Source organism: Rhea pennata, chromosome 16, assembly GCF_028389875.1.
Source record: "Rhea pennata isolate bPtePen1 chromosome 16, bPtePen1.pri, whole genome shotgun sequence".
Classification (NCBI taxonomy): Eukaryota; Metazoa; Chordata; class Aves; order Rheiformes; family Rheidae; genus Rhea; species Rhea pennata.
The window spans coordinates 17,082,714-17,109,751 of record NC_084678.1 but is presented as its reverse complement, the minus strand read 5'-3'; the positions used below and the strand labels follow the sequence as shown (position 1 = coordinate 17,109,751).

Here is a 27,038-nt window from a genome sequence, read left to right as displayed (position 1 = left end):
GAATTCCTAAGCTTTTTTTTGTAAAATTTCACTCCCCCAGAGTTTTACCAGACCAACATGCAATTGCAGCTAACAGATTAAGCCAAAAAGCTCTATGGTCCCCATAAAACCTTCAAATGATCAGAAAGGAGGACTTCAGTGCACCCCAAACCAGGCACTTTAAGGGCTAGAGCAGCAAACAAGCCAAGCCACTTGTCGTGGCCACTCCTGATGTTCTCATAGCCTGTGCTCACGGCAGGAGAAACGCCCTGGGCATCTCCTCGCACCCAGGATACAGTCTGGAACAGTCACAACATGCCCACAGTCATGGAAGGGTTTGAAGCATTTCTCTGCATGTGTGGATGGTAGCGAGCACTGAATATACGTACGCACAAATATATCTTTAAAGTGTGTTTCTGCTCTGACGTAGTCCTGAATTGCAATCCTAGCTGTCACGACCACACACTGAAATAAAATAAACCAGCAGCACTCTTTCAAAAAAAAATATTTATTAGCTCATTAAAGTGACCTGTCATTGCAGCTGCTGCCAGATCAAGTTATAGAAAACCCACACTTCAAGCACCCAACTCCTTTTAGCTGGAGACAGTGTAAACATCGCTTCACACACATACGGCGTACATGTGCCTTAAAACAGGAACAGTTGAGACTCGCAGCAAGCTGAATCATCAAAAGAATATTTGAGCTGAATATTCTGTGTCGGTGTTTCAGACCTTGCGGCCCACAGAACATCTTTGCAGCCACGCGGGGAGAGAATGGCAGCGCCCAGCTACGCGAGGAAGAGGCACTCAGCAAGCCGCGCGCGACCGAGGGCCAGCCTGCTGCCGGGACAGGCAGGCTTTAGAGTTAAACCTCGTTAAGAAGCGCAAACTTCTCAGAGTGCTTTGTTTAATTAGTCTTTCTGCACATTCAACAGTACGTTTCTGCCTTATAGCAGTATCTTCACAACCAGAAGGGCTACACAATTTGCTTAAAATCCCAAAGAACGGGTTCTTGGAGAAAAATAGAAAGAGACCCTAAATCCTCAGAAGTTACAGCTTTTTCTGGCTCTTTGCATTTGTCTATTCTCTTCACGGAACCAAAACCTGTAACAGTTCTCCCCCATCTCCTTCACTGATCAGACCTGGGAAGCACATGGTGATCCTCAGGAGGAAACCTCATCTACTGAGCACGGACGAGGTGTCTAAGCCCTCCAGATCCAACGTAACAGGACCCGCAGCTGCCGCACGGAGGGTCTTCCCCGCCGTAACTCCACGCCCACTCGTGTCCCACGGACGACCCGTGCGCCCACCCCTTCCGCCAGCCCGTCCACCCGTGCAGCCCTCTCCCAGGACAGGGAGGGCAGCCCCCGACTTGTCCTCCGCGCGCCGTCAGCTCGCGCCAGACCCTGCGGCCACCGCGGAGCTGCGCCTGCTCTGCGGTTTGTCTAGTATTTTCTTAATCTTTTGCTACTGCCTTTGCTTCCTTGCCCTGCGACCCTGCTCCCGTCTGCTTCTCTAACACACTGTCCCAGCTAAGAAGTCTAGAGATAAGGCAGGGCTAACAAGCTAGAAACAGAATAAGTATTCCCAGAGAGCATGGGAGGAAAGCTTTACGACAAGCCTTTTTTTCCTCTCCAAACAGGGCAGAGCATTTTGCCTTTCCCTTCTTCTGGCGTCTTTCCTCCCTCTCTTTCTCTCTTCTGACTCGAATCTCCTTATTACCAATTTCAGCCATTCTGAGTCTCATTAACCTGTGCCCTCTTTACACTGCTCCCTCTTCCCTCAGCGCAGACGGAGAAAAGGCAGTTCCAACCCAGAGTGTCACAGAAAACGTCCCTCCAGGCAAGTCCCCTCGTCACTTCTGCTCCGCCTCGTCGGCCACTGCGGTCACCTCGATGGTGGTGGCGCGTTCGTCCGCCGCCGCGGCGCCCGACGGCACGGTCACGATCGTGCTCCCACCGGGAGCCACTTGCGTCACGTTCTGGATGGCGGTGCCGAGTCCCGGGAGGGTGAGCAGCTGGAAAGGGCTCACGACCTTCACGACAGTGCTGCCGTCCTGAACGGCGGCCGTGCTGAGCACCGTCAGGTTGGAAGCGTCCGGGTGGATCTCCACGGCTCCGGGGAAGCTGGAGCCCGCGGAGGCCAGCACGGTGTACCCTCCCAGGAGCGGCGACGCAGGCGAGCTCACCGCCGGGGGCTGCGACGGGCTTTTCGCAAGCACGGACGTTGGAAGCGCGGATACCACTTTGCTGAGGGGCAGATTGGCAAGTTGAGAGACGGGCATTCCTGGAGCCACCGCGATCTGTGCCGGCTGGGACAGGACTTGGGAGGTTATGGCAGCTGGCCCAGACGTGGCCCTGGTAAGTCTGGGACGTTTTAAAGGTGTCGGGACAGAGACCGGAGTTAGAGTCATCAGTACGTTATTGAGATGCTGTGATTTGTGCTTCAGCTCCTTTGCCCGCTTGCGGTGCTCATCACACTGCTGCTCCAAAGCTGAAAAGAGACAAGAATCACCAGAGGGCACCTCAGTCTGGGGCAAAAACAAGCTTCCAGGAACCACCGCCATTGCAGAACCTCCAGTATGAGAAGCTGGTCCTTCTGCAGCTGGTTCAGCACGCGCCAGCTTCAACAAAAAACCCACTTTCTTACTTAGAGATAAGACACACTGCCAGTGATGACAAGGTCAAGAACACCGGCTTTTCTCTGGGGTATACCTGCCAAATCCCGCGTATACTGTTCTCTCGAGCGATCCATCTGACATTTGTGGCTAGCCAGGACCTTCTTGACCAAATCTAGCATGCCGAAATTCTGGACTATGTTGTTGAGTAAAACGGCATCTTAAAAAGAAGACACAGATCTTTGAGGAAAGCAAAATTCTCAATATAAAGCATTTCTTTCCCTGGTAAAAAGCCATTAAAAAAAAAAAAAAAAAAAAAAAAGAACATGTTCAACGAAGGTAGTCAAAAATCTGTGTGAGGACAACGGGGGAGAAAACAGAAGAGTCGTGAGAAAGTGCAAGAGGTCATTAGCATATAAACAGTCCTTTCCTACTTAACAGGAATTGATTAAAAAAATAATAACTCCTCACACAGTAGCTGGCTGCTGCATCATATTCTGATAGCCTAAACCCACCTAAGCTCCTTTGCCAAGCGTTTGTCAAAAAACCCAAAGCCAGCAAACAGGACACACCAGCCACAGGGAATTATACAGAATTTAGGCCACCTGAGCAGCCCCAAGCACTGCTGAGAGGCTACCCAAAGCATGGCCAGAACAGCTTTTAGTAGAAGCTGTCTAGCTGGCAGCCTCACTTTCCCTTCCCACACCACTACAAAGCTGAAAATACTCATCTAATTTAAATTTTATGAGAATGGTAAATTAAAAGTCAACCAGTAAAAGCATCTCCTTTTAATTTCATTTTCTATTTTTAAGAAAATCAGTTTAGTTATGATTAGCCACATTCCTATAAAGATATCCATTCATGCTAAAGGAGAAAATTCACAAACCCCTCTCCTCAGATGATTCTTTCCAACATGTCCAAGCACCCAGGACCAGATCCTTACCGCTGAGCTGCAGTGGGGGATCTTGTGCTCGCTCCTGTAAGCCTTTTATGGTCTCCATTAGCTCCTGGTGGAATTCATGGATTACTTCTTCCAGAACCCCTGCTTCTTTCAACCCTTGCCAAAAAGCAAAAGCATCATCTGGAGAAAGAGAAAGCAAAAGACCCTTAAAATACTAGGAAGAAGCAATGGGGATTTTAACGGCTCTCTCTCAAGACAAGGGGCTGCACAAGCAGTGCACCGAGGGGATGGCGACTTGCTTTGGATTCTGCTTCTCATGTCCACAGGGGTGAGATTCACTCAGTCTCTAAGTAGCACAACAACAGGGCAAAACCCAACCAAAGCACATACCCTGAAGGAGTTGCAACTGAAAGAACAAATACTTTTGGCATTTTAAAAGAACATGTTTTCTCCTAATGCTTCTTGCATGCTCCATATCACATCCAACCTGGCCAAAGAGCTCACTGATGCAGCAGAAAAGGCTGTTCCCAATTCAGCTCAGGATGCAAATTAAACCCGGGGCAAGTAAGAGACACCCAAAGCAGAGTTTCTTTTAGGAATCTGATCTCATCAATGTAGCTAGATGAGGCAGCAGGAACCCCATCTAAGAAACATCTGTTTCCTTAGCTCAGATTACATAAGAGCAGCAAGAGAGAAGTTTTACAACTACTCTAACTTTTCCTAGAGCCACATCAAATATTTGGCCTATACTTTGACATTCTACTGCTTAGAAACAATTTTATCTCAAGATGATGGTGCACTCGGACTGAATTCGTGCAGGATATAATTTGATGCTATGCACCGAGGAATGGTAAACAAATAATCCCAGAGGAAGCTCAAGCAGGCTTGCAAATTAAGGCAGCTCCAGCAAGAGTTCCTATTCACTGTCCTTGCTGTTTGATTTTTCCGTGCATTTCATCTACCCTGGATGTGTTGTCTCTAGCGCATTCCCAAGACATACCTCCAATGCTAGTGGTCCAATCGCTGGCATCCTCACAGGTTTCTATGGTGATTGTAGCTGGGGATCCATTCACTGCAGCCAATAGCAAGAAGAAAAGAAAAAAAAAAGTCCTGATTTTTCACTACGTTTTTCACAGGCTGTTTCTAACGAAAACACTCCCTTGCATTTCCACAGCATCCCCTTTTTATTGCATATGACCCATTTTATTTGAACTTTGCTCTCAAAGCCAAACCAAGAGACACCCCGGCGAAGCGTCGAGCCGCACAAGACCGCGGCGCAGGCGGCGGCGCTCTGCCCACGCCGGCGCGCGCCTCCGCACGGATCGCTTCTGCGGTCCTTGCGAAAGGACACGTGCCCGGGACGGGCGGCGTCCTTCCTGTCCCCCCTCCGCACACCACTACCGCCTAGAGCGGAAGGCGAACAGATTTTGAGCCCCGAACAGCAGATCTGTTGCAAACCCCTTTTCGCCCTTCGCCAACTGGCTCGCGCACGGGGTTTGCAAAGACAAAAAGCCTCGGAGCAGCGGGAGCCTGCTCGGCTCTGCCCGCCGCTCCCCCCCGCCACCGCAGCTCGGCCGAATCTCCGCGGAATTGCTGCCGTAGGGACGAGGGAGCCGCGGGCCATTCGAGCCGCGCGAAGGGAGATCGGGGCCGGGGAGGCTGCGGCGATCGTCGGGGGAGCGCTGCGAGCACCCGATCGCCCCGCAGCCGCCAGGACTCCGCTTCCTTCAACGCGGCCGGAACCCAAGGGCGTGGGAAGCGTCTCCTCGTTAGGGAGTTAATTTCCATGATTTGATTTAATAGAAATGCTGAGAACAGGGCTGTGATTCCAGAGCCCAGCGAGGGTGCAACAGGCACCAAAACAGACACCGGCTTCCACGGTTACCGCTACCAAAACACCGGGCTCGGCTGCTACGGGCTCCCCGCAGAGGCGGCTAAGGGGTTCAGCTCGGCTTCTTCAGAGCCGATCACGAGCTGAGGATCCAGGCGAAATCGGGGGGGATGTTTCTTAATTCTCAATGACAAAAGGATTTGGGAAATATAAAAGTATGTAGAAATTAGATAATTTTCCCCAAAAATAGCTACCTGTAATTACAAGGCAAATTTAGGGCTAAAGCTACATAGCCACAATATCCTTTTAAATCCATTTTTATAAACTACACACAAGAGGGCAGATGAAAAAAAAAAGTTGTATTCATCAGACAAAAATGATAAATAATTCAGCCAGGGAGCCTTAAATGAAAATGCTTAAATTATTCAGAAAGAAGTCAGTTTACAGCTTAAAAAAAAAGGTGCAGTAAGAGGGACTCCCAACCTGGCACGCTGTGCAGCAAGAGAAACCATGCTGATCTCTGACCTCCCGCGATAAGCACTGAAGGACAGCACCTGCCCAGCAGCTAGGACAGAAGATGACCTCATCAAGCAATGACTACTGTTTTCCTGTTTTCTTACAGATTTGCAGTCTTCTGCTTCAGCTACAGAGTTTTGGGTAAGACAGGATGCAAGAAGGGCAGCTCTTCAGGTCATGCAATGTCATAGAGCACCTAGGTGAATTATTACACCTCGGCCAAGATGTGCTCTGATAGTGACTCTGCCTAGCTCTGACATGGGAAATCCTGCAACAGAGCAGGGAGGAAAAGCAGAGAACAAAAACAACCCACAAAAACCAAAGAACAGAGGCAACAATAAGGGGCATTCATTACGCAGCATTATTTATGCTTTAACTCTTCAAAGCCCCTGCTGTAAGGGTGCTAGGAATCACTGAACATACCATCTGCAGAAGCAGGAGTGAGAGGAATATACTCTGTTGATGTCTGGCTGGTCAAAGACACCCTGGCTCCAGTCAGGTCAATTTTAGTGCTTCGGCATGTGTTCGAACAGACTTTAGCATGCTGGTAGAAATCCAGCTCTCCAGAGTCCATGATCTTCCTGCAACACAGGGAGCAAGCATGAGAACATACTTGCATCAACAGGGTACTGACAGATTGCTGAAAAACAGCTCCTGTCTGGATGCAAAGCTTCGCACTCGAACTTTTCAAAATTCTAGATGAAAAGCACAAGCTGTACTTTATCTTTCTGCTTTTCTCTTCCTTTCATACAGTCCTACCTAGCAGGCAATGGTAAAGCAGAAGGAAATGTTCCCCTGTAAGAGAATCAGTTAAATAAAACCCTCCAGAATTCTGCTTAACAGGCCAGCAAGAATGAGAGCGCAGACAGGCAACAGATTTCACCCAAGTTTCCCTATTTCCTAATCTTAGAGACAGCATTAACCAAGAGTTAATTAAAACAGTGCCCGCTTCCAGTTTGCTCCGTACTGGCCACTTGCACAAATCTGACCACTACGCGCAATACTTCAGTGGTGGTTAAGTGTTTTAGGAGGCCACAACGGTAAGGAAAAAGCCCATCAAACGTATGTTGTAGCTGAGGTAGAGAACTAGAACAGATTAGAATTTCTGAACATTTTTCTACCATATCCTGTATTTTCCTGCCAGATCAAACTGCATTAGGAGCTTCCTTGACCACAAATGAATCGGAGGTGTGATGAATTGACGGCTGGTCTTTCCAATGATTTTGCCAACACAGACAAGGATGTGCACAGGGAGGTTATTAACTAGTTAAGCAAAACGTGACCCTACAAAAATGGGAGGAAGAAGGTGCACACTTAACAGAACACTGACTGCATTAGAAGTAAATTTTACTGAACAGTTAGAATGAGGAAAGAGGAAGAGACTAAAAAAAGTTTCTTTAAAAAACACTTCAATGAAGCATACCATGTTGTTCTCTCCTTCACTGCCACACATACTGATTAATTAGTAAAGGAAGGAAGATTAAAACCAAGCGAATTTGATGTCCTTTTACAGCTTGAAACAAAGCAATCTGTAACAGGTGCCCAGGGAAACACATAGTGAACAAATATTTACAGCAAGCAATAAACAGAGTAACAGAACTTGGAAGCAGCTCATTTCCCAATTCAAACAAGGCTTCAAAGTCAAAGGAAGTGGTGAACTCTTAAGACTTGAGGCATAACAAGTTAAAACTGTGCACACTGGGAGAATTTGTCATCTGCATTAGAGGTAACAGATGTCACAACAAAGCTCCACAAAAGCAGAAGCTCAAGATAGGATTTCAGCACTGTAAAAAGATTCCTCTCCAAATCTGCACAAACACTGAGAACAAATTTCTTTAGTCCACCAGGACTGGCACATTTCAAAACCACCTTTTCTTTGTCACGGGAGCATTCAACTTGGGCTGAGAGACTCAAGGCGCACATTTAGTTTCACAGGAATATATCCCTGGGAAAGTTAAAATACCTTTAGAAATGTCAGGACAAGTTGCATTCTCTCAACCGATCTTCTACTTGATAGAAGTCTTCATGTGAATTTACTGTTTAGAATCCAATTTTCTAATGCAGCACGTCAACCCTGCTCTGTGACATTGTCAAAATCCTCTTTGCAGAGCTCTGTGGGATCAGCGGATCAGTTCTGAGGACATTTCCCGAGCTCGGTGTAAGCGATACACAAATACCGCTGAGCACATCCACACTTCCGTGGGGCGCCTCTATGGAAGAGGCAGAGCTGCACTGTCCTGCTGCTCTTCCATCTCCTCCTCCTTCTAAAAGGAAGGAAACACCCAGCCTTTGGGCAAGCTCGTTTCAGAGCTGCTCCCACCTCTCTCTGCTCTGATCCTTCTGCATGGGGGTCTTATTTTAACTAGGTGCTCTCGCTGGATCCAACAAACTTGCTTTTTGAGGGCAAGAGGAAGGGAAGGAGAACGGAAGATCTCGGTCTGGTCCCTTGAGCACCTAGTCCCCACACATGCCCACAGCCTCCTGCAGGAAGGTGAGCTGCAACCTCAGCCTAGGACTGAGGCAGCAGGAGGTTGGTTCCTTCCCCTTTTTGCTTCATGTCATGTAGAAAGAGATAGGATGCAGTTCTCGTTATAAACTAAAATAAGGTGTCTCAACTTAAGCAAAGGAGGCTGCAAGACTAGCATATATGATCTTCCTAATCTAAACAAGTTGTCTCCAAACATCCCCAAGTCTTTGCTGGCCAAAAACAATCTTAGCTTCCTATGATTGGCTTCCAGTGGGCTGCTGGGCTTGCCTTCACATATTCTTTAGGAAGTTTCTTCCTTGAAAGGCCCGCCTGGCAAAGTATAAGCTTATTATGTAAAATCTACGTGAAGTAAAAGCTGCTTAGGAAGAATAAGGAAGACTCCTACACACAGGAGAACACAGGCAAACACAAAGCCACCCAGAGAAAAAGAGTATGAAAATATTGACAAACACTAGGGAAAGGGGGGATGTATTTCTGTCCTGCCAAGAGGAGAAGAGAGATTTTAATTGAATCACTGTCCCATGCAGGTGTTAAAGATGACCATAAATTCAGGAACTGAATTCTGTAGTTAAGGCCAGAAGATAAATGTTTGTATAAATAAGCTTTAAATAAGCCTTTCACAAAGAAAAGTGGCACAAAGCAGATGTAATATAATGTGTGTTACTTTATGACCAGACTGTTTTCATTTGGTAGGTCATACTAAGAACCTGTATGCAACACAGCCTGACCACTAGTTGCCATTAAAACTTGCAATGACATTATGACAGATGAACTCAGCATGGCTGAAGCTGTAAAAAGACTGCAGAACCATTTGTTGTCCCAAATTATTCCCTACACACAAGGATAAGCGGAGCCATTGGATGGACAATATTTGGGGCCAGGCTGTTAGTAAAATAAATAGTCAGTGGTGCAATCGTTCTCTCAGCAGCATGAGTCAAAGCTGTCCCATCCTACCACTTCCCCCCAGAAAAAAGAAATCCAGCTGTTGCTGTGCACATACAAATAAAGAGACTAACCGGAGCATGATCCCATTCATCCGGATCGCCCGCTTCCAATCCTTTAGGGTTGACTTGCCCGCCAAGTGGACAAACTCTTTGGGACTAATTAGGTGATCATTAAACTGCAAAAGGGAGAAATGCAACATCAGTGTGACATAGCACAACAAATGAAAGCGTGCTCTGCAAAAATGCTTCGCCAGACGGCAGGGCTGGCTGCTCAAGTGATATTTTCTGGTGCCCAACAGCAGAGGGGAACTGCCTCACAGGCACAGGGGAGTTCAATAAATTGCTTAAAATAAAAGAAAAAAACATGCTGACAAACACTTCCACACCTCAGATTGCTGACTGAACTCTGAGCTACGGCCATCTCTAGCTAAAAGTCAAATATTACTTTTATATTTAATTAGTACTTGCTAATTAAAGCCAGAAGTTTGGCATGCGTGCAGTATACAGGAGTTTGCTAGATGCCCAACCTGCTCCAACCCACAGCAGCAAGCAGGAAAGCCAGGCAGAACACTTCTTGGGGTTTGTGCACACTATTAGCATCAGCGTGCTGCTCCCTGCCCCTTACAGCTCTCTCAGTACAGTGAGCTTTGGCATTGGAGAAAAGTTTCAGTTTTCAGAGAACTTCAGCTCTGGTACACTGCCACTAACGAGCAAGCAGACCAGCAGCCAGAGCGCGAGTGCTCCTGTTAGGATCTAGGCTTCCTAGCGGCATGCTACCCAGCACGCAAATCCACAGAGCCTTGCCAGAATGATTCCAGTGGAAAGGGGAGCAGTGTTGTTACTATTCAGTAGCAAATTCTGCAGGAGGTCAAAGACCAAGCACAACCGATATTTATTAAAGCTCTGACCTCTGTAACACTGCACACCCACTTCCCAGAAAACCAGTTCTACAAAGTTGACACGTACTGCATCAGTAGCCAGCTATTCCCCCTTTTCTTTTATTACCCAACACACCCACCTGTATCTGAAGTCAAGGGCTAAATAAAAAGCAACCTGCTGAATCAGGCAGCCTGCTAAAGAGCTGCTTTATGGTCAACCTCTGTAAAGATTGTCCCAGGTCTAGGCCTCTTTTCAACACCACGTGAACCAAAGCAACACTCATACAACTACTGTAGGGCACGAACTATGTCTCTAACAAGTGCATGGGCCAAAGTGCAAAGAGAAAACTGATTTTAGGCAACAGCAGAAACAAATGATCTATGCCAGTACCCACTTCTGCCGAGACCAGCAATGCCTTCTCTCCCACAGAGCCCAAGGGCCATCCTTTAGAAAAGCCCTTCACAATATAGCCCAAAGGAGCAGTACCTAACCAGTGTTTTTTAATCAATGCCGAAATGCCACTGATGCCTTACTACAGTATCACAAACTGTATGTTCCTAGATATGAAAATTTTGCCCTCCTCCCCAAATCCATGCAGTTTCTAATCATGAGCCATCCTACCAACAAACTTTTCACCAAATTCTCAGTCTCTCTCAAATGGGACAAACAGTGGAAGTGCTCAAACTTTTCAACATGCTCCCACATACAGCTAAATGGAAACCACTCTGCTATTCAGGAGTGCTCTATTTTGTCCCTGATTTGTTCTCTCAGCAATACAAGGAGCATGGACCAAGAGCATCCTCCTCTCCCACGAAGAGGTGGTTCTGATGCAAGAAAAGTTTATCAGGTGTTTACCAAATCAACAGAACAGTCTAGGCAAATCCAGTGCTGGCACTAGATGGCCTGGCCCTGCTCGATTCTCCTCCCCAGCCGAGAACCCACCTCCTCCTTGCACACACGGACAAGTCTTTTACTCTCACCTGCACACACTTCACATTGATCCCAGGGCACACAAACTTTCGCCATATCAGGTTGGCTTTGCTGTCTCCGCAGGTTATAGGGTAAACAATCTCTGCCTCCAAACTGTCTTCATCTTCAGCCATCTTCACTTCTCACAAGGAAGAGAAGCAGGGACAGATCAAAAAGAAACATGAGTCGCAGCTCCTGGTTAACCATCAGAGCATACAGAGTGGTAGAGCACAGTTTAAAAGCTCAAGTTTTTTTTTTTTTTTTTTTTTTTTTTTTTTTTTTTTTTTTTTTTAATCAGACAGGACCAGTTGGGTTCTGTGGCCATAACTGGCTCATCCTTTATTAATAGTGTCCAACTAGCCAAATTTCCCTAGCAAAAAATCGCACAAGCAAATCTGCACAGACCCAAGCCCAGAGGAATGTACAAAACATGAGAAGTCAGTGGGTAGGGTTGAAAACTCAATTCATTTTATCAAAATGAAAGTGATGATGTTACACTGTAAAAACACGGGTGAATGTGACTGTTTCTTTTTAAGCAATTTGGTCTTTTAAGCCTACTCGGACAGGGTGCTTGCACGTGGCTAGCCACCATGCCTCTGCAGGACAACCGATCTCCAGCCAGCCTGTCCCCCTTGCTGCTGGTGGAGCCTTGGACATGCTCCACACTACAAAACGCTCACTGTTGAGCTGAGGTCCAGGGAGGTTTTAAGGGTCCATTTTCCCCCAATATTGTGCTCACCACACTTCCTAACTAAAATCCAGAGAGATGGTCCAGATCAGATGGCTCTAATCTCACCAGCGCCTCCAGCCCCGGGCCAGTTACAATTGTTACTCATTAAATTCCCTTCTGCTTGTAACGAAAGCTCGTGCGTTTGCTGAAAGCGGCTGGATCGCAGGGCTGTCCCTGCAGAAAGCAGCAGGCAGGAGCCGGAGAGGGCTGATGCCTGGCACGGCCTCCCCAGCGCCAGGAGAGGGCGGCAGCACTCCAGCAAGCAAGGCAGCCGGCTCCCGGCCCAGCAGGATGGATTAGCTCCCGGGGCTCCTTCCCGAAACTCCTTCCTGAGAGCATCCCCGGTGCCCGCAGGAGAGCCGCAAAAGCACGGCCCACCGCCTCAGCCGGCCCGCAGCTCGGCGGGCCGCCGGCTGGACCCCCCCCCGGCTTGCGCCCGCCGGGCCCCCGCGGAGCGGAGCTTTGCGGCGCCGTTAGCCACGAGGCTAATGCAACCTCTGAACCTACCTAAGACAGCTTCCTTCAGATGCGTCGAGGCTGTAAAGGCGGCAGCAGCCGCAGCAGCTGCGTTTTCCGTCTCCAAGGTGTCTTCGTTCATGTCACCCCTGGTAAGAGAGTTGAATATGCAAAATTAAGCAACATGGAAGTGCCCTCGTGCTCCTGCCTTCTCCAGGAGGCCCTGCTTCAAAAGTCGTCTCTTCTGCATTTTCCCACAAGAGCGACGAGTCGGCTCTAGTTTTGAGAGGTTCAGCTCTGTTCTCCTTTACAAGATAAAAAGCCCACCACCACCAAGGGAGCGCCCACCACTGCCAAAAGCCAGGTGGTCTCTGCCTCCCGTCAGGGTCAACGGCGGCCCTGCGAAGCTCGCCCCAAGCCAGCGCGTCCCCCGCACGCAGCCCTGCGCGCGCCTAGGAAACCGGCTCGAAGGGCTGCTGTCAGCACAGCGGAAACTTCTCTAAAACCCTCATTTAGAAGTTTCAGCCAACTTCTCCTGAAGTTTCCCCAGAAAAGCACATGTGAAACATGTTTCCACTGTCTGGGGCAACGGACTAGCTAGATCTAAAGCAAAGTAGCTGTACTACTGAATTAGCGTGTTGGCTCTGCGTTTCCCGGGAGCAGAGCCCCAGAGAGCAACACAAACACTACAAAACAGTACAAAACCCAGCAAATCTGAGAACAGACATAACTGAACAAGAGCTGTAGACCTTTAAGCCCAAACTCAGCCTCTTATAACTTCATATATAATAACCACAATTTAGTTCTCTGCCAACAGCAGTGAAGAATGCATTCATCTTCCTTACACCAGACATCTCTTGATGCTTGCTGGTGGAAAGAGAAAAAAACCAGCATCCGTGGCCTTACTGCTTGGCTGTTCCCACTTCCCCCGCAGAGTACGGACAAAATGCCAAATCCAAGCCCTTCTGCAAATGGCTTAAGTACACACGCAAATGTAAAACACATTTAGCTCTTCTGATCTGGGTCACACGCCTCACCATCTTCTAGGAGATTCCCATGCAAGAAAAGCTCATGCTGGCTTCTCCACAGATTGTATCTGTCGAGTCCCAGCCATAAAGACTGCATGTCCATTCCTAACGGGTTTAAAGATGTATATTTATTTTTGTTATCAAAGAGGACCAGTCTAATTACTGCAGCAAATTTACTCTACCTCTTTGAGGTCCTGCAGAAGGGAAGAAAAACAGTGAGTTAACTTTTCTGGTAATTCAGCAGCTTCAAATTGCATGAACCGCTTCCTAAGGAAGACCAGGTGAAGAACGTAAATCTGAAGCCAGCCTTGTTTTAGTACCATGGATGAGCTGAAGCAACGGGCCCAGAGATTCACTGGTGGCTGCATTTCCCACAGGCAATGCTACAAGGACAATCAAATTCAGGAGCGACTGGTTTTTCCCATCCTCGTTTTAACGCTCACAACGCATTCCCAGCCTCGTAACACACAGCTTCGGGGTGGAACTGCAGCTTCAAAGCATCCCTCCCCCTCCAAGCTGCAGGGCGGGCAGCGCGCTCGCACGGGGGGCTCGGGGATGTCGCGGGGGAGGCACCTCGGTCGCGGGGGGAGCAACTCGAGACCACGCTTCAGCGAAGCGGGAGCGCAGGGGGCCTGACGAGAGGCCTAGGTTTGCAAGAAAGGCACTGCACGCCGTCACGCGGGCCCTGCGACTGCACCGACCAGCAGCGCGGCCCCGGGAAGCACGGCCCCGGGAAGGGAGGCCAGCCAGCGCGAGCTGGCTCTGAAGGGCAGACTCTGAGCCAACACGTTCGAACACGGGTTCATATTCAAAAAGCAGCGGTTTAACACAAGAGAAACTGAAAAATTTTAACCTAGTGTTTCTTCACCAATTTGCTACTCGGTTCTTGCATTTCTCCAGAAAGCCTCGGAGAAAAGCCGGGCACCCCACGGCGGCAGGACTTCAGGGCTGCAAGGGAGGCAGCTGCCACCTCCAGCGTGCAAACCCCAGCACCACAAGGTCCCAGTTCTGATCTTCTCCACCTGCCGTTAGACAGGAAACCTCCACTGATTTCTCCAGAATAAAACACCCCGGCAGAAAGTCAGCATCTGCAGCAGGAGCGCGTTGCAGGGAGCTTCCTCCAGGACTTCGATTCGCCTCATTCGTGTCGCTCTCAGAATGACTGAGAAGCATTATTGAGTTGGGAACATTAACCCTGCCCACAACTTAAACTCCTTCCTCAGGAGAAAAGCAAATGAACTTCAACAGCCTCCAAGAAAAATTCAAGTAGCTAGATAGGGAAGTGTGTCTCTGCCACACCTCGGGGAAGAGGGAAAAAAAAATCAGCCAGTTTTTCCTCACTGCTTTCCCCCATCCTGCTCCAGAGAAACAGACTGAAGGAAAGGCAGATGCAGAAAGGAACAGGAGGGTATTCGAACATCTTCCAAGCCATAGCGGTTCATCCCATCAAATAAGTATGTGCCTTAGCCAGTTGTCATGACAAAGCTGTGGGAGGCAGCAGTGCTCACGTTTCAGCGGGCAGCATCATTCTCAAGTTTCTCCCCAGGAGAATCCGTAAACCAGATGGGAGAAAGAAAAAACTTAAGTATCAGTAAAGCAGTGGGCTTGCTTCTTCTTTCTCTACTGCTCTTGCCTCACCTGAGAGGTCTCCAAAAATCTGCACCAGGAAAGCTAATTAAAAATACTGGCCAACTGACTGGGGCATAGGTGTATGGACCTTTTCCAGTCACATCTGAAAGAGAAGCTTCTTGCTGACAATTACTATTTTTCTATCTACTTCTGCTTTTTTTTTCAGTCAATTCAAAAATATGTGAACTAATTAAGCCCTTAAACATTGGTTGCATTTTTTTTTAATGGCAAAAATACATCCAAAAGAACTCTAGAAAAATGCATCAACACGAAGCTTTGTCATTTTAAGTTGGACTATTTCTCTAGGCTCTCGGTTTTTTAAGTGCCTCAAAGTAAGAGTCAAACCCTACTTCCCATACAAGCAGTGGCCAAGACAAAGCACAGGAATCCGAGCCCACGCTTTCAGCTGCTTTCCCTACAGAAACAGGGTCTGGAAAGCAAAAAACAGGAGGAGGAAGTAACCAAAACAGGCTACAGACTCCCCCAAGGAGGAATGGGAGACCCTGCTAAGGCAGTCATCCAAATCTCAAAACGAGACGGTGGGTGGCTCGTTCTACCATCTACAATCAACACTACGAACCTGCTTGGCAAGAACAGTTCAACAAGACATAGCAAAACTAGCAAGAATCCTGCTGCACTACGAGCCCAAAATCCAAATCCTTCAAATCTACCCGCCACGATCCCAGAACATGGGCACAGAGGTGCCCATGGTCTCAGATCGCGGCGTATTCCATGCCTGGAAGAGGCCATCCAGCCGTTTGCCAAGATCAAGATTTTTCAAAAAGCCCTCCAGGAATCTCTTAACACCTGCAAAGATATACTCCACTCGCAGATACAGCTAAATAAAAATCGTCGTCTCTCTCCACTCTAGCGCGCTATCCTGCTTCTGGCTATCCAGAGACACACTGGGAAGATGAACAAAGGTTTCCAAAGAAAAATAGGAGGGACAAAAGAATGAAATGAAACCAAACCAATTGAGACAGTCTCTGCCACAATCCATACTGTCAGCGAACGTAACGCTGCTCCAAGTGGACCTGCACCTGGCCATATCAGAAACAGAAACCACTCTGCATCCAGAACAAGCCACAACCATATTTCATGTCTGGCTGCTTTGCTGCTAGGAAAGCTAAGGAGGTTACTGCAGGCAAAAATAGCCCAAAAGCAAGAAGAGTGGACGCCCTCCTCCCCTCTGTCATCCACTAATTTGGGAATGAAAAAGGCTCTCCGAAATAATTCAGAGACTCGAGCAGCCGAGGAGGAAAGGGGGCAGTTCCCGCACGTGGTATCCTTCGGCGTCCTTGCAGGAGCCCCTTTTTCACCATCACCTGCTCGGCGACGCAGCGGAGCGTGCGCAATCCCGACCGAGCGGGGCGACGCGGGGAGCAGGCGACGAAGCAGCGTGCCTCTCGCCTGCCCCGGCCTGCTTCCTAACGGGACCTGAGCCTTCTAACGAGTTTTATGCTAGCCACAGCAGAACGATGAGAATAGCGTCTATTTTATAATATAAAAGCTGTAATCTGATGCTCTTCCCCAGAGCCACAGGGAATCCGCGACACAGAAATAGTAGGACATAATGGAGGAAACGAGACAAATGTGTTTCGTGAAGAACAATAAACAGCCACTTGCTACTCACTTATTGCAAACACAGGAACTTCTGAATCGGACAAACCTGCCTGGAGCCAGCTGCAGTTGTGAACTTGGATTTTCTGCCTGCTGAAAAAAATCTAAGCTAAAAATATATCTGGGCTCTGGATACAATCCAGTGACGCTCTGAAGAGGAGTAAAGCAAATAGCCTGTTACTACATGGGGTTTCCAGGTACAAAACAAGCACTGCTTATGTTGTGAAAATCTAGAAAAGCTTGAACAGAGTAAGCTGAAACAAATAGTTTCAAATCTAACACACCATTAAAGAAAAGGCGAGAAAAAAAATGTGAAAATCACACAAATTCACTTTGTTTTTTGAGAAGTGACATTCCGCTCGATATTTTGTGGTTTCAAGGACGCATCTGCTATTTATATATTGCCAGTAGTGATCCCACTTGTGTTGCCTACAGTGACAGCAGAGTTTTCTTTCAGAGCTTTGCTATAAACCTTGACCCTCAAGCCACTCCTCGGGAAAAGCAGCTCTGCTATATTGCAGCCAATACGCTGCAGATGCGGATTCACCCCTGAGATGCACAGCTCAGGGAGTCAGCTACAAATGTGGGGGGGAATGGTCACTGATGCTCATCTCCATTCTAACATCTATTTCCATTCAAAAATTCCCCCTGCCCCTTAAAAGACACTTTCACCCATCTGTCTAAAACTTTTTCTTGCATTGCTTTTTATTTCTGGTAACAGGAGGAGAGTTTAAAAACATCTGTGAGAACACAGCTTTAGAAGAGCAAGAGTGGAGCCGGTTCAGTGCTCACGTTGTCACCAGCGTTGCTCGACAGCAACGTACTGCAGCGTAACCTCACCGAACTTGCGCAGACACTCAGCGCACACTCTCCCAACGGCGTCAGTGAGAACGTATCTTGAAATCGGAGATTGCACGGATATCCCCAAAGCGCTACTGGCACAAGCGATGCAGATAACGAACTACGCGATCCCCGTTGGAGGGGATTCTGGCCAAGCAGCCTGAAGGGCAGCAGGATGCTTTGGAAATATCTTCACACATGCAAAACCCCGGGCCAGCTTACGTGGCTCCGCCGTGCACAAGCTGCACAGGTGAAGTCAGAGACACTCGCTCCCACCCCGGGTTTCCTGTCCTGCAATACAAGGCTTTCCAGCACGTAACCACTATGTTACCGCTAGTTACTTCTAACATGTGAGGTGAAACCATGTCTTACCCATGCTGAGAGAGGTTTGTGGTCACAAGCACAGTTTTCACCTCTTCCACACCACTGCCATCAACCGCGTTGTCGGGCGTCGTCACTACGACCACCTCCTCCATGTGAACGCTCACATCAGGCGCTGCCATCGGGAAGGACGGGGGGACAGCGACGACGAGCCAAGCCAGGCGACCCCGCTGGGAACGGCCCTCCTGCGGAGCGGGAAGAGACAGGGAAGCAGGCTGTGAGAAGACCACCTCCCGGTTAACAAGGGCTACGAAGAGAAGAACGAGGGGAACAGGAGCATGGGGTGCAGGGGCTGCAGGCAAATCCACGATCCTAAAGAAGAGATCAGTAAATCCCCGACCCGCTCCACCTCCAGCTGGGGAAGGAAGGTCCATAAACCAAATCGCACTTTGCAGTCTGAACAAGGATAACCAACACGGGAAGGGGGAAGGAGCCTGGGGGATGGACTGGGGCACAAGCAGCCCGGAGCGCAGCACACGAGATAGAGTGCACGCAAATACGAAGCAGTTCTACAAAAAACAAACACATTCACCTAAGGTTTTAAAATTATATGAAGACACACAGACTGAAGGTGTGTTCCTAAATGCATTTCAAATTATCTGTTTAAGAAAGATTTTATGCTGCTGGAAGAGCTCGCTGTCCTTTCCACACTGCAGCTCCTGCAAGGCAGGTGGTCTTGAGAAGCAGCAGAGAATTCCTCCCACCCCCCAAACTTGCAACCAACCGACACCACCACCACCACGTCACGCCTGGCGGAAACGAAGTGACATCTGAAAAACATTTTGAAGTCAGTGTTTCTAATAAATCAGCAATAGCTTTAAGCCATGGCTTAAACCCGACTTCAGCATTGGTTTGTCTCTGAGGACCCGCTGTCTTTTCGGGGTAACACCATCCGCCTCCTGTAGTTCTCCTTCGCCATTCCTGGCTCAGCACTGGCTGCAGGGAAGGGAACCGCAGGACATCGCTGCCTCGCTAAATGCATGAGCCCCCCGGGAAGCCCCGCGAGATGCCCCCGGCCGGCGGCAGGGGCCGTCGCTGCCGTCACGTCCCGCGCAGCCCAGCCCTGGCTGGATGCTGCAGAAGTGAACCTCCAACTACCCGCAGCAGCTGGTTTCCAGAGTTCGGTTCTACTCTGAAAGCAACCGAGAAACAAAAACACGTTAATTCTCAGCCTATCTGGAAGCTAATTTTAGTGACCAACCTCTTACCGCATCCCCCTGGATGCTGCACCTCGTGCAACAGAAATTGCACTGCTAAGTGACGGCAGAAGTCCCGCACACGCCTCTCACGGCTACGCCGCCCGCGCCGCCGTTCGAACCCCCGAACGCAAGACAAAGGCTGCAGCGCAAGCACTCGCTCTTCACTCTGAGCTTTGTGTTCAGCGCGGCTTGAGCGGGGCCAGAAACACCGCTGGGACGCGGCCCGGGACCAGAAACACCGCTGGGACGCGGCCCGGACCGCAGCAGAGCCACGGCGCGGCTCTCGCCGGCTCCTCCCCAGCCGAAGCCTCAACCACGCCGACCCGGAGCGCGGGAGAGACTTTGCAACGGGACCGGGGCAACGGCAGACGGGCCTCTCCGAGGCGGAAAACCCAACCAAAGGCCAACAGCGAAAGCACTTTAGTTTTAGCAGCAGCAAGTTAAGAAGCCGGCACGGCCAGCCGGAGCAGGAGGAGCAAAGGGCCGCTCGCTTTTTTTGTTTGCTGCTCGCTTTTCCAGACCTCGTGCCGCGGCACAGCCACGGCCCAGGGCACCGCTTCCGACGGCGGCTGGAAAAGCCTCCGCGTTTTTCTTCCTGCAAGAGAGCAGATCGCAGGTTGGGAACGCTCTTAGCCAAGGTGCTTCCAAAAGCGCTCCCGCAGCCGCTCGCTCCCGCTGGGCTTTGGGGACGGCTCCGGAAAATCGCACAGGCCAAGGCTGCGCGGGCCGGCGCGGCGCAGAAACCTTAGGGCAGACTTCAGCCATCCGCGCGGTTCGGGGCCGAACGGGGCAGAAGAGCAAAAGCAAGCAGCGGGAGAGGGCGAGACCTCGGCGCGGGAGGCAGGGCACGCCGGAGGCCCTCCCGGCTGCAAGGGGGGGGCGCGTGCGTCTACATCCACCTGGACCCCGGGCCCCCCCCCCCGGCTGCACCGAGCCCGGCGCGGGCAGGGCACGTGGCACCCCCCGAGCAGCAGGCACCAGGGTCTGCGGGAAAAATCAGGGATGTGCGTGCAAGGCCTTAGCATAAAAAAAAGAAAGGAACTAAGTAAAAAAGAAATAAAAATGCCTCAAACCATGTATACACCACTCCAACAGGTGGGAAAGGTATTTGGGGGGGGGGGAGTGAGCTGAGGGCACACAGTCATGTCCCCACAGTGGGGGGGGGGGCACTGCTGGGGGGAGCCCTGGAGAGGAGCGACGCACAGAGGGGTGATGCATGGGGTGCACAGCGGGGAGCACAGGGGGATGCAGAGCTGCGTGGGGGGGAGGCACGGCTGCACTGCAGAGGTACACAGAGGAATGCACGGGGTGGGGGGGGTGCACCAGGGCATGGGGGAGCTGCATGGGAGGGGGAGGGAGCACCCAGGGGTGCACGGAAGATTTGCACAGGGTGCTGGCAGGCACACCAGGGCATGGGGGAGGGGAAGGGAGCACCCAGGGGAGCGTACAGGGAGGGGTGCATGGAAGACTTGCATAGGGCGGGGGGGGCCGCACTGGGGCATGGGAGAGTTGGGTGCAAAGGGGTGCGTGGGAGCTGCAGGGAAGGCGCACAGAGCAGCAAGGAGCTGGGCGGGGGGGTGCACCACGGCAGAGGTGCCCCCAGGAGCTGCACGGAGGAGGCGCTCCCAGGGGAGCTGCGTCGTTTGCGTGGGGGGGGGGGGTGGGGGGGTGTCCCGGGGTGCGGGTGCCTGGGGGAAGCTGTACCGCAGGGGATGGGGGGAGGGGAGGGAGTGAAGCAGTGCTCAGAGGAGTTGCGCTATGGCGGGGGGGGGGTGGTCAGGGGGTGCTCAGGGTGCAGGGCACCCAGGGGAATTGCATGGGGTGGGGGGAAGCTCTGAGTGCAGGGTGCTCGGGGTGTGGGTTGTACTGTGGGGGGGGGGGCACCCTGGGGGGAGTACTCCGGGGGGGGGGGGGTGTGCTTAGGGTGCAGGGTGCTCTGGGGAGCTGCACTGGGGGGAGGGGGGGCTTAGAGGAGTTGCACCGGGGAGGTGGGGGGGAGGGGGCTCAGGGTGCCCGGTGGAGCTGCACGGGGAGATGCAGCGTGGGGGGGGGGGGAAGAGAAAGGGGGGCGCTGAGAGTGCAGGGGTCTCGGGGGGGTTGCACCGTGTGTGCGTGGGGTGCTCGGGGTGCCCGCGGGAGTTGCACCGGGGGGGAGGGGGAGCGGCCGGGGGGGGGGGGGGCGGCAGGGTGCCCGGGAAGCTGCACCGGGGGCGGGGGGGGGGGGGGAGCGGCTGGAGGCTGGGGGTGTCCGGGGGGGGCCGCTCGGGCCCGCCGCGGGCAGCGGGCGGCGCAGCGCGGCCCCCCCCGTCCCCGTCCCCGTGTCCCCCCCCCCGCAGCGGGGCGGCGCGCGCGCTCCCGCCGGCGGCGCCGGGCGCGAGGCCGCGGGGGGGGGGGGGGGAGGGGGGGCGCGTGGGCGCGCTCACGCTGGCAGCGCCGGGCGCGAGGGAGGGGGAGGAGGAGGAGGAGGAGGGGGGGGGGGGGGGGGGGAGCGGGGCGGGCGGGCGGCCGGGCGCTGCCGCCGTCTCCCTGCCGCTGCCGTAACGTCCTGACGCTCCGCAGGGACCCGCCGGACGGACGGACGGACGGCGCGTGCGGAGGCCCCGCGGCGGCGCCGGGCCCGGCTCTTACCTCCGGCCGGGCCCCGCGGCCCCGCGCAGGCTCCGGCTCCCGGCGCTCGGCTCCTCGTTGGGCGGCGGGCGGGTGGGTGAGGGGCGGGAGGGAGGGAGGGAGAGCGCGGGGGGGGGGGGGAGGGGGGGGCGCGGGGCTCCGCCGCGCGCGGTCCTGGCGCCCGCGCAGGCGCGCGCTGGGCCGCCGCTCCTGCGACTTATTTCGCGGCGGTGTGTTTGTGTGCGGAGGGGGTGCCCTGCTTCCAGCCGGCTGTGAAATAGGTGCCGGGCCGGCGCAGCGCGCATGCGCGGGCTCGGCGGGCGGGGGTGGGGCGGTGCGCGCCTCGCCGCGGGTTCCCGCGCGCCGGGTCGCTGCTGCCGCGCGGGTCGCTGCGGTCTTGTATGCACCGGGGGGGGGGGGGTCCGTGCACCCCCGGCTGTGCGGGGGTCCCCGCGGCCCTGCACGCGTTAGCGGGGTCCATGCACCCCCCCCAGGCTGTGCGTGTGTCCCCGCGGCTCTGCACGCGTTAGGGGGGTCCGTGCACCCCCGGCTGTGCGCGTGTCCCCGTGGCCCTGCACGCGTTAGGGGGGTCCATGCGCCCTAGGTTGTGTGTGTGTCCCCATGGCTCTGCTTGCACCGAGTGCAGCCTGTGCACCTTGGGCTGTACGGGTCTTGTGGCCTTGCATGCACTAGGGGCGGGGGGGGCGGGGACGCAGGACATGCGCCTCGGGCTGTGTGTGTCCCCCCCACAGCTGTGCATGCCCCAGAGATTGTCTGTGCATATTGTCAGGGCAGGTAGGCACATGCCCTCCAGGGCCACACAGGCCCCCTGGGTCCCTGCATGCTCCCTGGGGCTGTGTGTGTGTCCCCAGAGCTGTACATGGCCCCTCGGGCCCCTGCGTGCACCCAGAGCTGTGCAGGCACCTTGGCGGAGGGTCCGGCAGGCCCCCAAGGCTGGGCACAGGGAGGGCACTGGGCATCTGTGTATCTTCGTCTGTCCCTGCAGGTGCAGGGCATGGGCGGGAAGCCCGTGCATGCCCTACAGGAACGCAGAGAGCAGCTGGCGCACGTGTTCGGTACAGGGCTTGGGCCCTTCCCGTACCTGCCTTTGCCATTTGGCTGCAGCACTGGAGGTTTGGTCCCCATGATATCTCACCTCGGGGCAGCCGTGCGTGGCCCAGCGTGCCGTGCAGGGCAGCGGGCGCTTTCAGCAGGGGCATCAAAGTGTCGTTAGTGGCCCCCCAGCCGCCCCTGCCCGTGCCAGGGCTGTCCCGTGGGCGAGCGGTGGCACCCGTATTGCTGTCTCTCTTTGCTGATGCTTACAGTGCATAAAGCAGCCCTGCAGGAGCTCTGCCCTGCTGCTTTGCCACCAGCTCGAAAGGCCTAATAAAAATAGGAGAGATAAAGAAGTTCTCTGAAGACTTGTTTACTGTCCTTATCAGCAGTGAATTGCAGAAGGTGAAAGAGAAAACTATTTTACGCCTGGAACTTGTTTTTGAACCTGGAAGTGGTCCTATCTGGGAGGGCTTTAGATTCCATGGGACTTTTTCCTACAGCTCCAGGAAGCTGTGCTGCACGGCTCGGCTCGGCTCCTTCCCCTTGTGTGTACCTGCAGTGTAGATTTGCAAACCATCCCTCAGCCTTTTTCTTTTTTGGATGGGTATCCTGCAAGGGCATGTGCTGCCCAGGGCCTGAGGGCGACACGGAGGGTCCTGCTGCATCTCTGCGCTAGCCCTGGGCTCCCGCTCCTTGGTTCCTGCCCTTTCCAGGCCTGGTGTTGCTTTTTGCTAATGCATCGCTTTTTTCTGCTAGCGAGTGGCTAATGCTTTGCGAAAAAGAGTCAGGCCAGAGGCAGTAGGAGTCGTTATCACTTTTTGCAACGCTCCTGTTATGTGCTAGTTTTGTGCATTTTGCTGGGCTGCGCGGCCGCCTTGCAGCCCCTTCCCGGGCGAGCGGCGCAGTGCCCCCACGCGCTCCTTCGTGGTTGGCAGTATTCGCTACGTGACTTTCTAACGGATCTGTCCGAGAGGCTCGTGGTGGCTCACGCAGTGCTTCTTTTTTCCAAGGTGCTTCCTTTCCTTTTTCCATCCTCCTCATCCATATTTCCAGACTGACACTGCCAAAATACTATTTCCCTCCTGTTCCTTCCAGCGTTCCTGTTTACTGAAACCCGACGGTCGTTAAAGTGTGTTTCACTAACAGCTGGATTCCTTTCTTTTGCCTCTCCTCCAAGGTAACTAGCAATGTTAATTTGCTCACTAGAAATGCCAGAGGCGAGCGGAGCCGGAGCCCCGGCGCACAGCGGGCGGCGATGCGGCGCGCTGGGGACTGTAAGAACAGGGTGAGCATGGAGCAATCCTGCCCTTATCGAATTTTCCCTAGTCTGTGGCCTTGCAGAGAGCAAGATCTTCTCGCTGCCGGATCAGGGGTGCCGGGAGCCTCCTCGGCTCTCCCGAGCCAGGCCGGTGCAGGCGGTTCGCTTTGCTTTCCCCCCAGCGCCGTACCGACTCCAGCGCTCCTTCGTACCCGTTACCCGTCAGCAGGCTCGCTCTCCGCCTTGCTGCCTGCGAGGCTGCTGAGGAAGGATTTAGGATTATTTTTCAAATTTTAGCAAATCATTCTGCAAAACCCTCTCTGGCCTGCCCAGCGGGGCTGTTACGCTGGCCGTGCCACAGCTGATGCCCTGTTCTGTTCTCCTTGCTCAGACACAACTCCAGCATTTTGCAAGGATCCTTCCAAGGGTTGCTTATAATATTTTGCTTTGTTGCCCCTTGCTGATCTTTTAAAGGTGTGTTGCTACATGATATAACCTGGCCCAGGGCTTTGGCGTGGTGCCTTTGAACGATCCCAGTGCTGCCTGCGAGCGGGATACCCACGGCTCAGCTCAGGCGCCGCCGCGGGCTGGGTGCATGAGGACTGTGCATGGTCTCTCTGTAACGCACAGTGGCTTTGCAGCTCCAAGGTACTGTGCCTTTTCCTAAAAAAATACCTAAGTTCAGTTTACGGTGTCCTTTAAAAATTTTTTAAGTATTCCTACACCTAGATTAGTGGCATATGGTGAACCACTTAGGAAAAGGGAGGCAATGCTGTGTTCCCAGTTAGGCTGTTATCTTAAAAAGCCTGAAGGTCGTGTTGCAAAAATAGAAATCCTGTTTGTGCTGGCAGAGGCATCCTGTGCGCCGCGGCTGGCGTGGGGACCGGCCGGGTTACCTTCCCTGCGCTGACGGAAGGGCCCGCCGAGGAGTCAGCGGTCCGTTCGGTAAAGCCGACGTCCCGATGCCTCTGCTCACGTCCGCTTCTCGCACGCCGTGGAACGAGCTCTGCGTGAAGTCTCCCGCGGTGGTTATTGCAATAGGATCGCAAAGCGGGCGCCAGCCCGTAGCGGCGCTCCTGGCTCCGTAGTCCAGGACGGAGGAGACGGCTGGGGAGCGAAACCGGCCGCTGCTCGTGCTGGCAAAGGCCAACGGGGGATGAAGGAGCCGGGGAATTGGCCCGACACCGTCCCCCTCGGGGTTGCCCTGCGTTGCAAATCTGAACGTTTCCAGCTGCAGCTTTTGGGAAGTGATTTTGGCCGCGGGTGAGGCATTGGGCGTCCCCGGTCACTGTCCCACGTCCCCCCACCCTCGAGGTGCTGGGGCTGGGGGTCCCGTGGGAGCCAGGCGTCGCGGGCCTTGCTGCTGCCCAGACCGGCTGCTGCGGGCTGGGATGTTTCTCAGGAAAAGCTCATTATGCAAACAGTGAGTTTCTTCTAAAAAGAAGGTCATATGTTTTCTAGAATTGAATTTATTACATTTGTAATTGTCTCATGTAAGTCTTTTGATCTTCCTCTGGAAGGACCTTTTATGCCCTCACCCTTCTAACCAAAGGGAATGTTTGGTTTACCTCCATTCAAGTATTTTTTTTTTCTTGGAGAATAAACTATGGATCCATGCATCTTTTACATTAGATAAACTACCCATTCAGGATACCAATGCTTAAATTCTATTTTCTCAGATTTTTAGGTCAATTTTCAGTTTAATGCATTTTATTATTATTTTCACAACACAAACAGAAGCCTTAGAATGAAAACAGTCAATTAATGGAGAGAGATGGACACATGTGGTTTCATACCAAGTTTATTTCTTTTTTTTTTTCATAATCACTTCTTTTGCACAACAACAACCCCAAGTTGACAATGAAATGCACGCGGTAGACCTAAAGGAACCAGACAAGGCTCTGTTAGTGGTGGAAAGTCCCTTCCCGACACCGTTACAGTTCCTCGTCAGGCTGACGGCGGGAAGGAACAAGCGAGCACGTGCTGCGTCCCGGGGAGCGAATGCCGCGCAAGGCAGCGACGCTCGGAGCGGCACCGCGGGAGAGGGCAGCCCGGGGGAGCTCAGACATCGCTTAGGTTACGACCCACCCTTCTGGCAAGACCATCATCTTCAAAAGCTCTTTCCACAGCAATGTGCCAGCTTATTCCTCGCTGGGAGGTGGACAATTCTGTAACACTGCTCAGCACTTTGGTGCCTTCCGTTTTCAGAGCACTTTGAAGACATGAATTCATTGATTCTCACAAGACCCCTGGGAGGTCGGGAGGGATTCATTGCCCCTGCGTCACAGGAGGGAGAACCGAGGCACCAGCGGTGCCAGGGCGCGGGGCAGGCGGTGCCGAGGCCCCTCAGGTCCCCCCGGCACCGGGGAGGGCTGTCACCTCCCTGCGCCCCCAGAGGCCAAGGATTACCGACACGTAGGTGGTGGCCAGTGCCCCTCTTCTGCTTTACTTAGAAGACAGCTGACTACGACAGTGGAGTTATTGGTCTTAATATGTCATCTCATCCCTAGCATGGGTAGTAAGAAATCTCTAGCACCATAAACAGCCATTCCTCAACTCGTTTCTAGTGGTAGAAGAACATATGTGCATATATCATTTCCATGTATGCATTTCTGTGCGCACGTGCACAACTGAATGCACAACCCCTCCAAGAGAGCAGAGCAATGCAGCTTAATGGAATTAATGAACCCCATGAGACAAGCTGTGCAGAGGCAGGGCCAGAGACGCACACTGGGCTAAGCAAAGCAAGCAAGCTGAAGCTTACGTTTTATCAGGAGCAGCGATTCAGACTTGCCCCCAGCACAGGATCATGCAATTGTGAGCTGCCACTTTCTCTGCAAGGTTAGCTCTAAAAGTAACCTCCATGTGGATTACAGCAAGGTTTATTTTATCACACAAAAATAATAAGAAAAGGAATTGGCTCAGTCCACAAGCAGTCCGAGGTCCTAACATCCTCGAATGCGCCTATTTGCAGATGGAGCTGAGCATTTTGCTTCAAATGTTAATGTAAGCGCTGAGCTAGAGTTTGGACTCTGGGGCCAGTTGTTGTAGCTCTTGCACAGAAGCGCTGCTCATCTGGCGGTCTCTGCCAGCTGGGAATGAATTTAGCTT

The 27,038-nt window shown here is 52.5% G+C and overlaps 1 protein-coding gene and 1 long non-coding RNA gene across 6 annotated transcripts; one reads left to right on the top strand and one right to left on the bottom strand.

The window, feature by feature from the left end:
- Positions 1-468: 468 nt before the first annotated feature.
- Positions 469-21,717, bottom strand: GMEB2 (glucocorticoid modulatory element binding protein 2). 4 transcript variants are annotated; one of them, XM_062589481.1, is made up of 11 exons: positions 21,635-21,717; positions 19,528-19,601; positions 17,799-17,992; positions 12,361-12,458; positions 11,135-11,265; positions 9,348-9,451; positions 6,267-6,424; positions 4,497-4,568; positions 3,539-3,676; positions 2,693-2,815; positions 469-2,471 (listed from the first exon to the last, which is right to left on the bottom strand). In XM_062589481.1, the coding sequence occupies exons 3-11, from the start codon at positions 17,927-17,929 to the stop codon at positions 1,834-1,836; spliced, it is 1,593 nt and encodes a 530-aa protein (XP_062445465.1). In that variant the 5' UTR covers positions 17,930-17,992; positions 19,528-19,601; positions 21,635-21,717; the 3' UTR covers positions 469-1,833. The 4 variants fall into 4 exon arrangements, with proteins under 4 accessions (XP_062445465.1, XP_062445464.1, XP_062445466.1 ...); XM_062589480.1 differs by lacking the exon at positions 19,528-19,601 and having other exon boundaries at positions 21,635-21,710; XM_062589482.1 differs by lacking the exon at positions 19,528-19,601 and having other exon boundaries at positions 11,135-11,262; positions 21,635-21,710.
- Positions 21,718-23,077: 1,360 nt separating this feature from the next.
- Positions 23,078-25,419, top strand: LOC134147906 (uncharacterized). Of its 2 annotated transcripts, XR_009960099.1 has the most exons (3): positions 23,078-23,954; positions 24,402-24,575; positions 24,779-25,419. It is a non-coding gene; the product is annotated as an uncharacterized LOC134147906 (long non-coding RNA). The 2 variants fall into 2 exon arrangements; XR_009960098.1 differs by having other exon boundaries at positions 24,402-25,419.
- Positions 25,420-27,038: the final 1,619 nt, after the last annotated feature.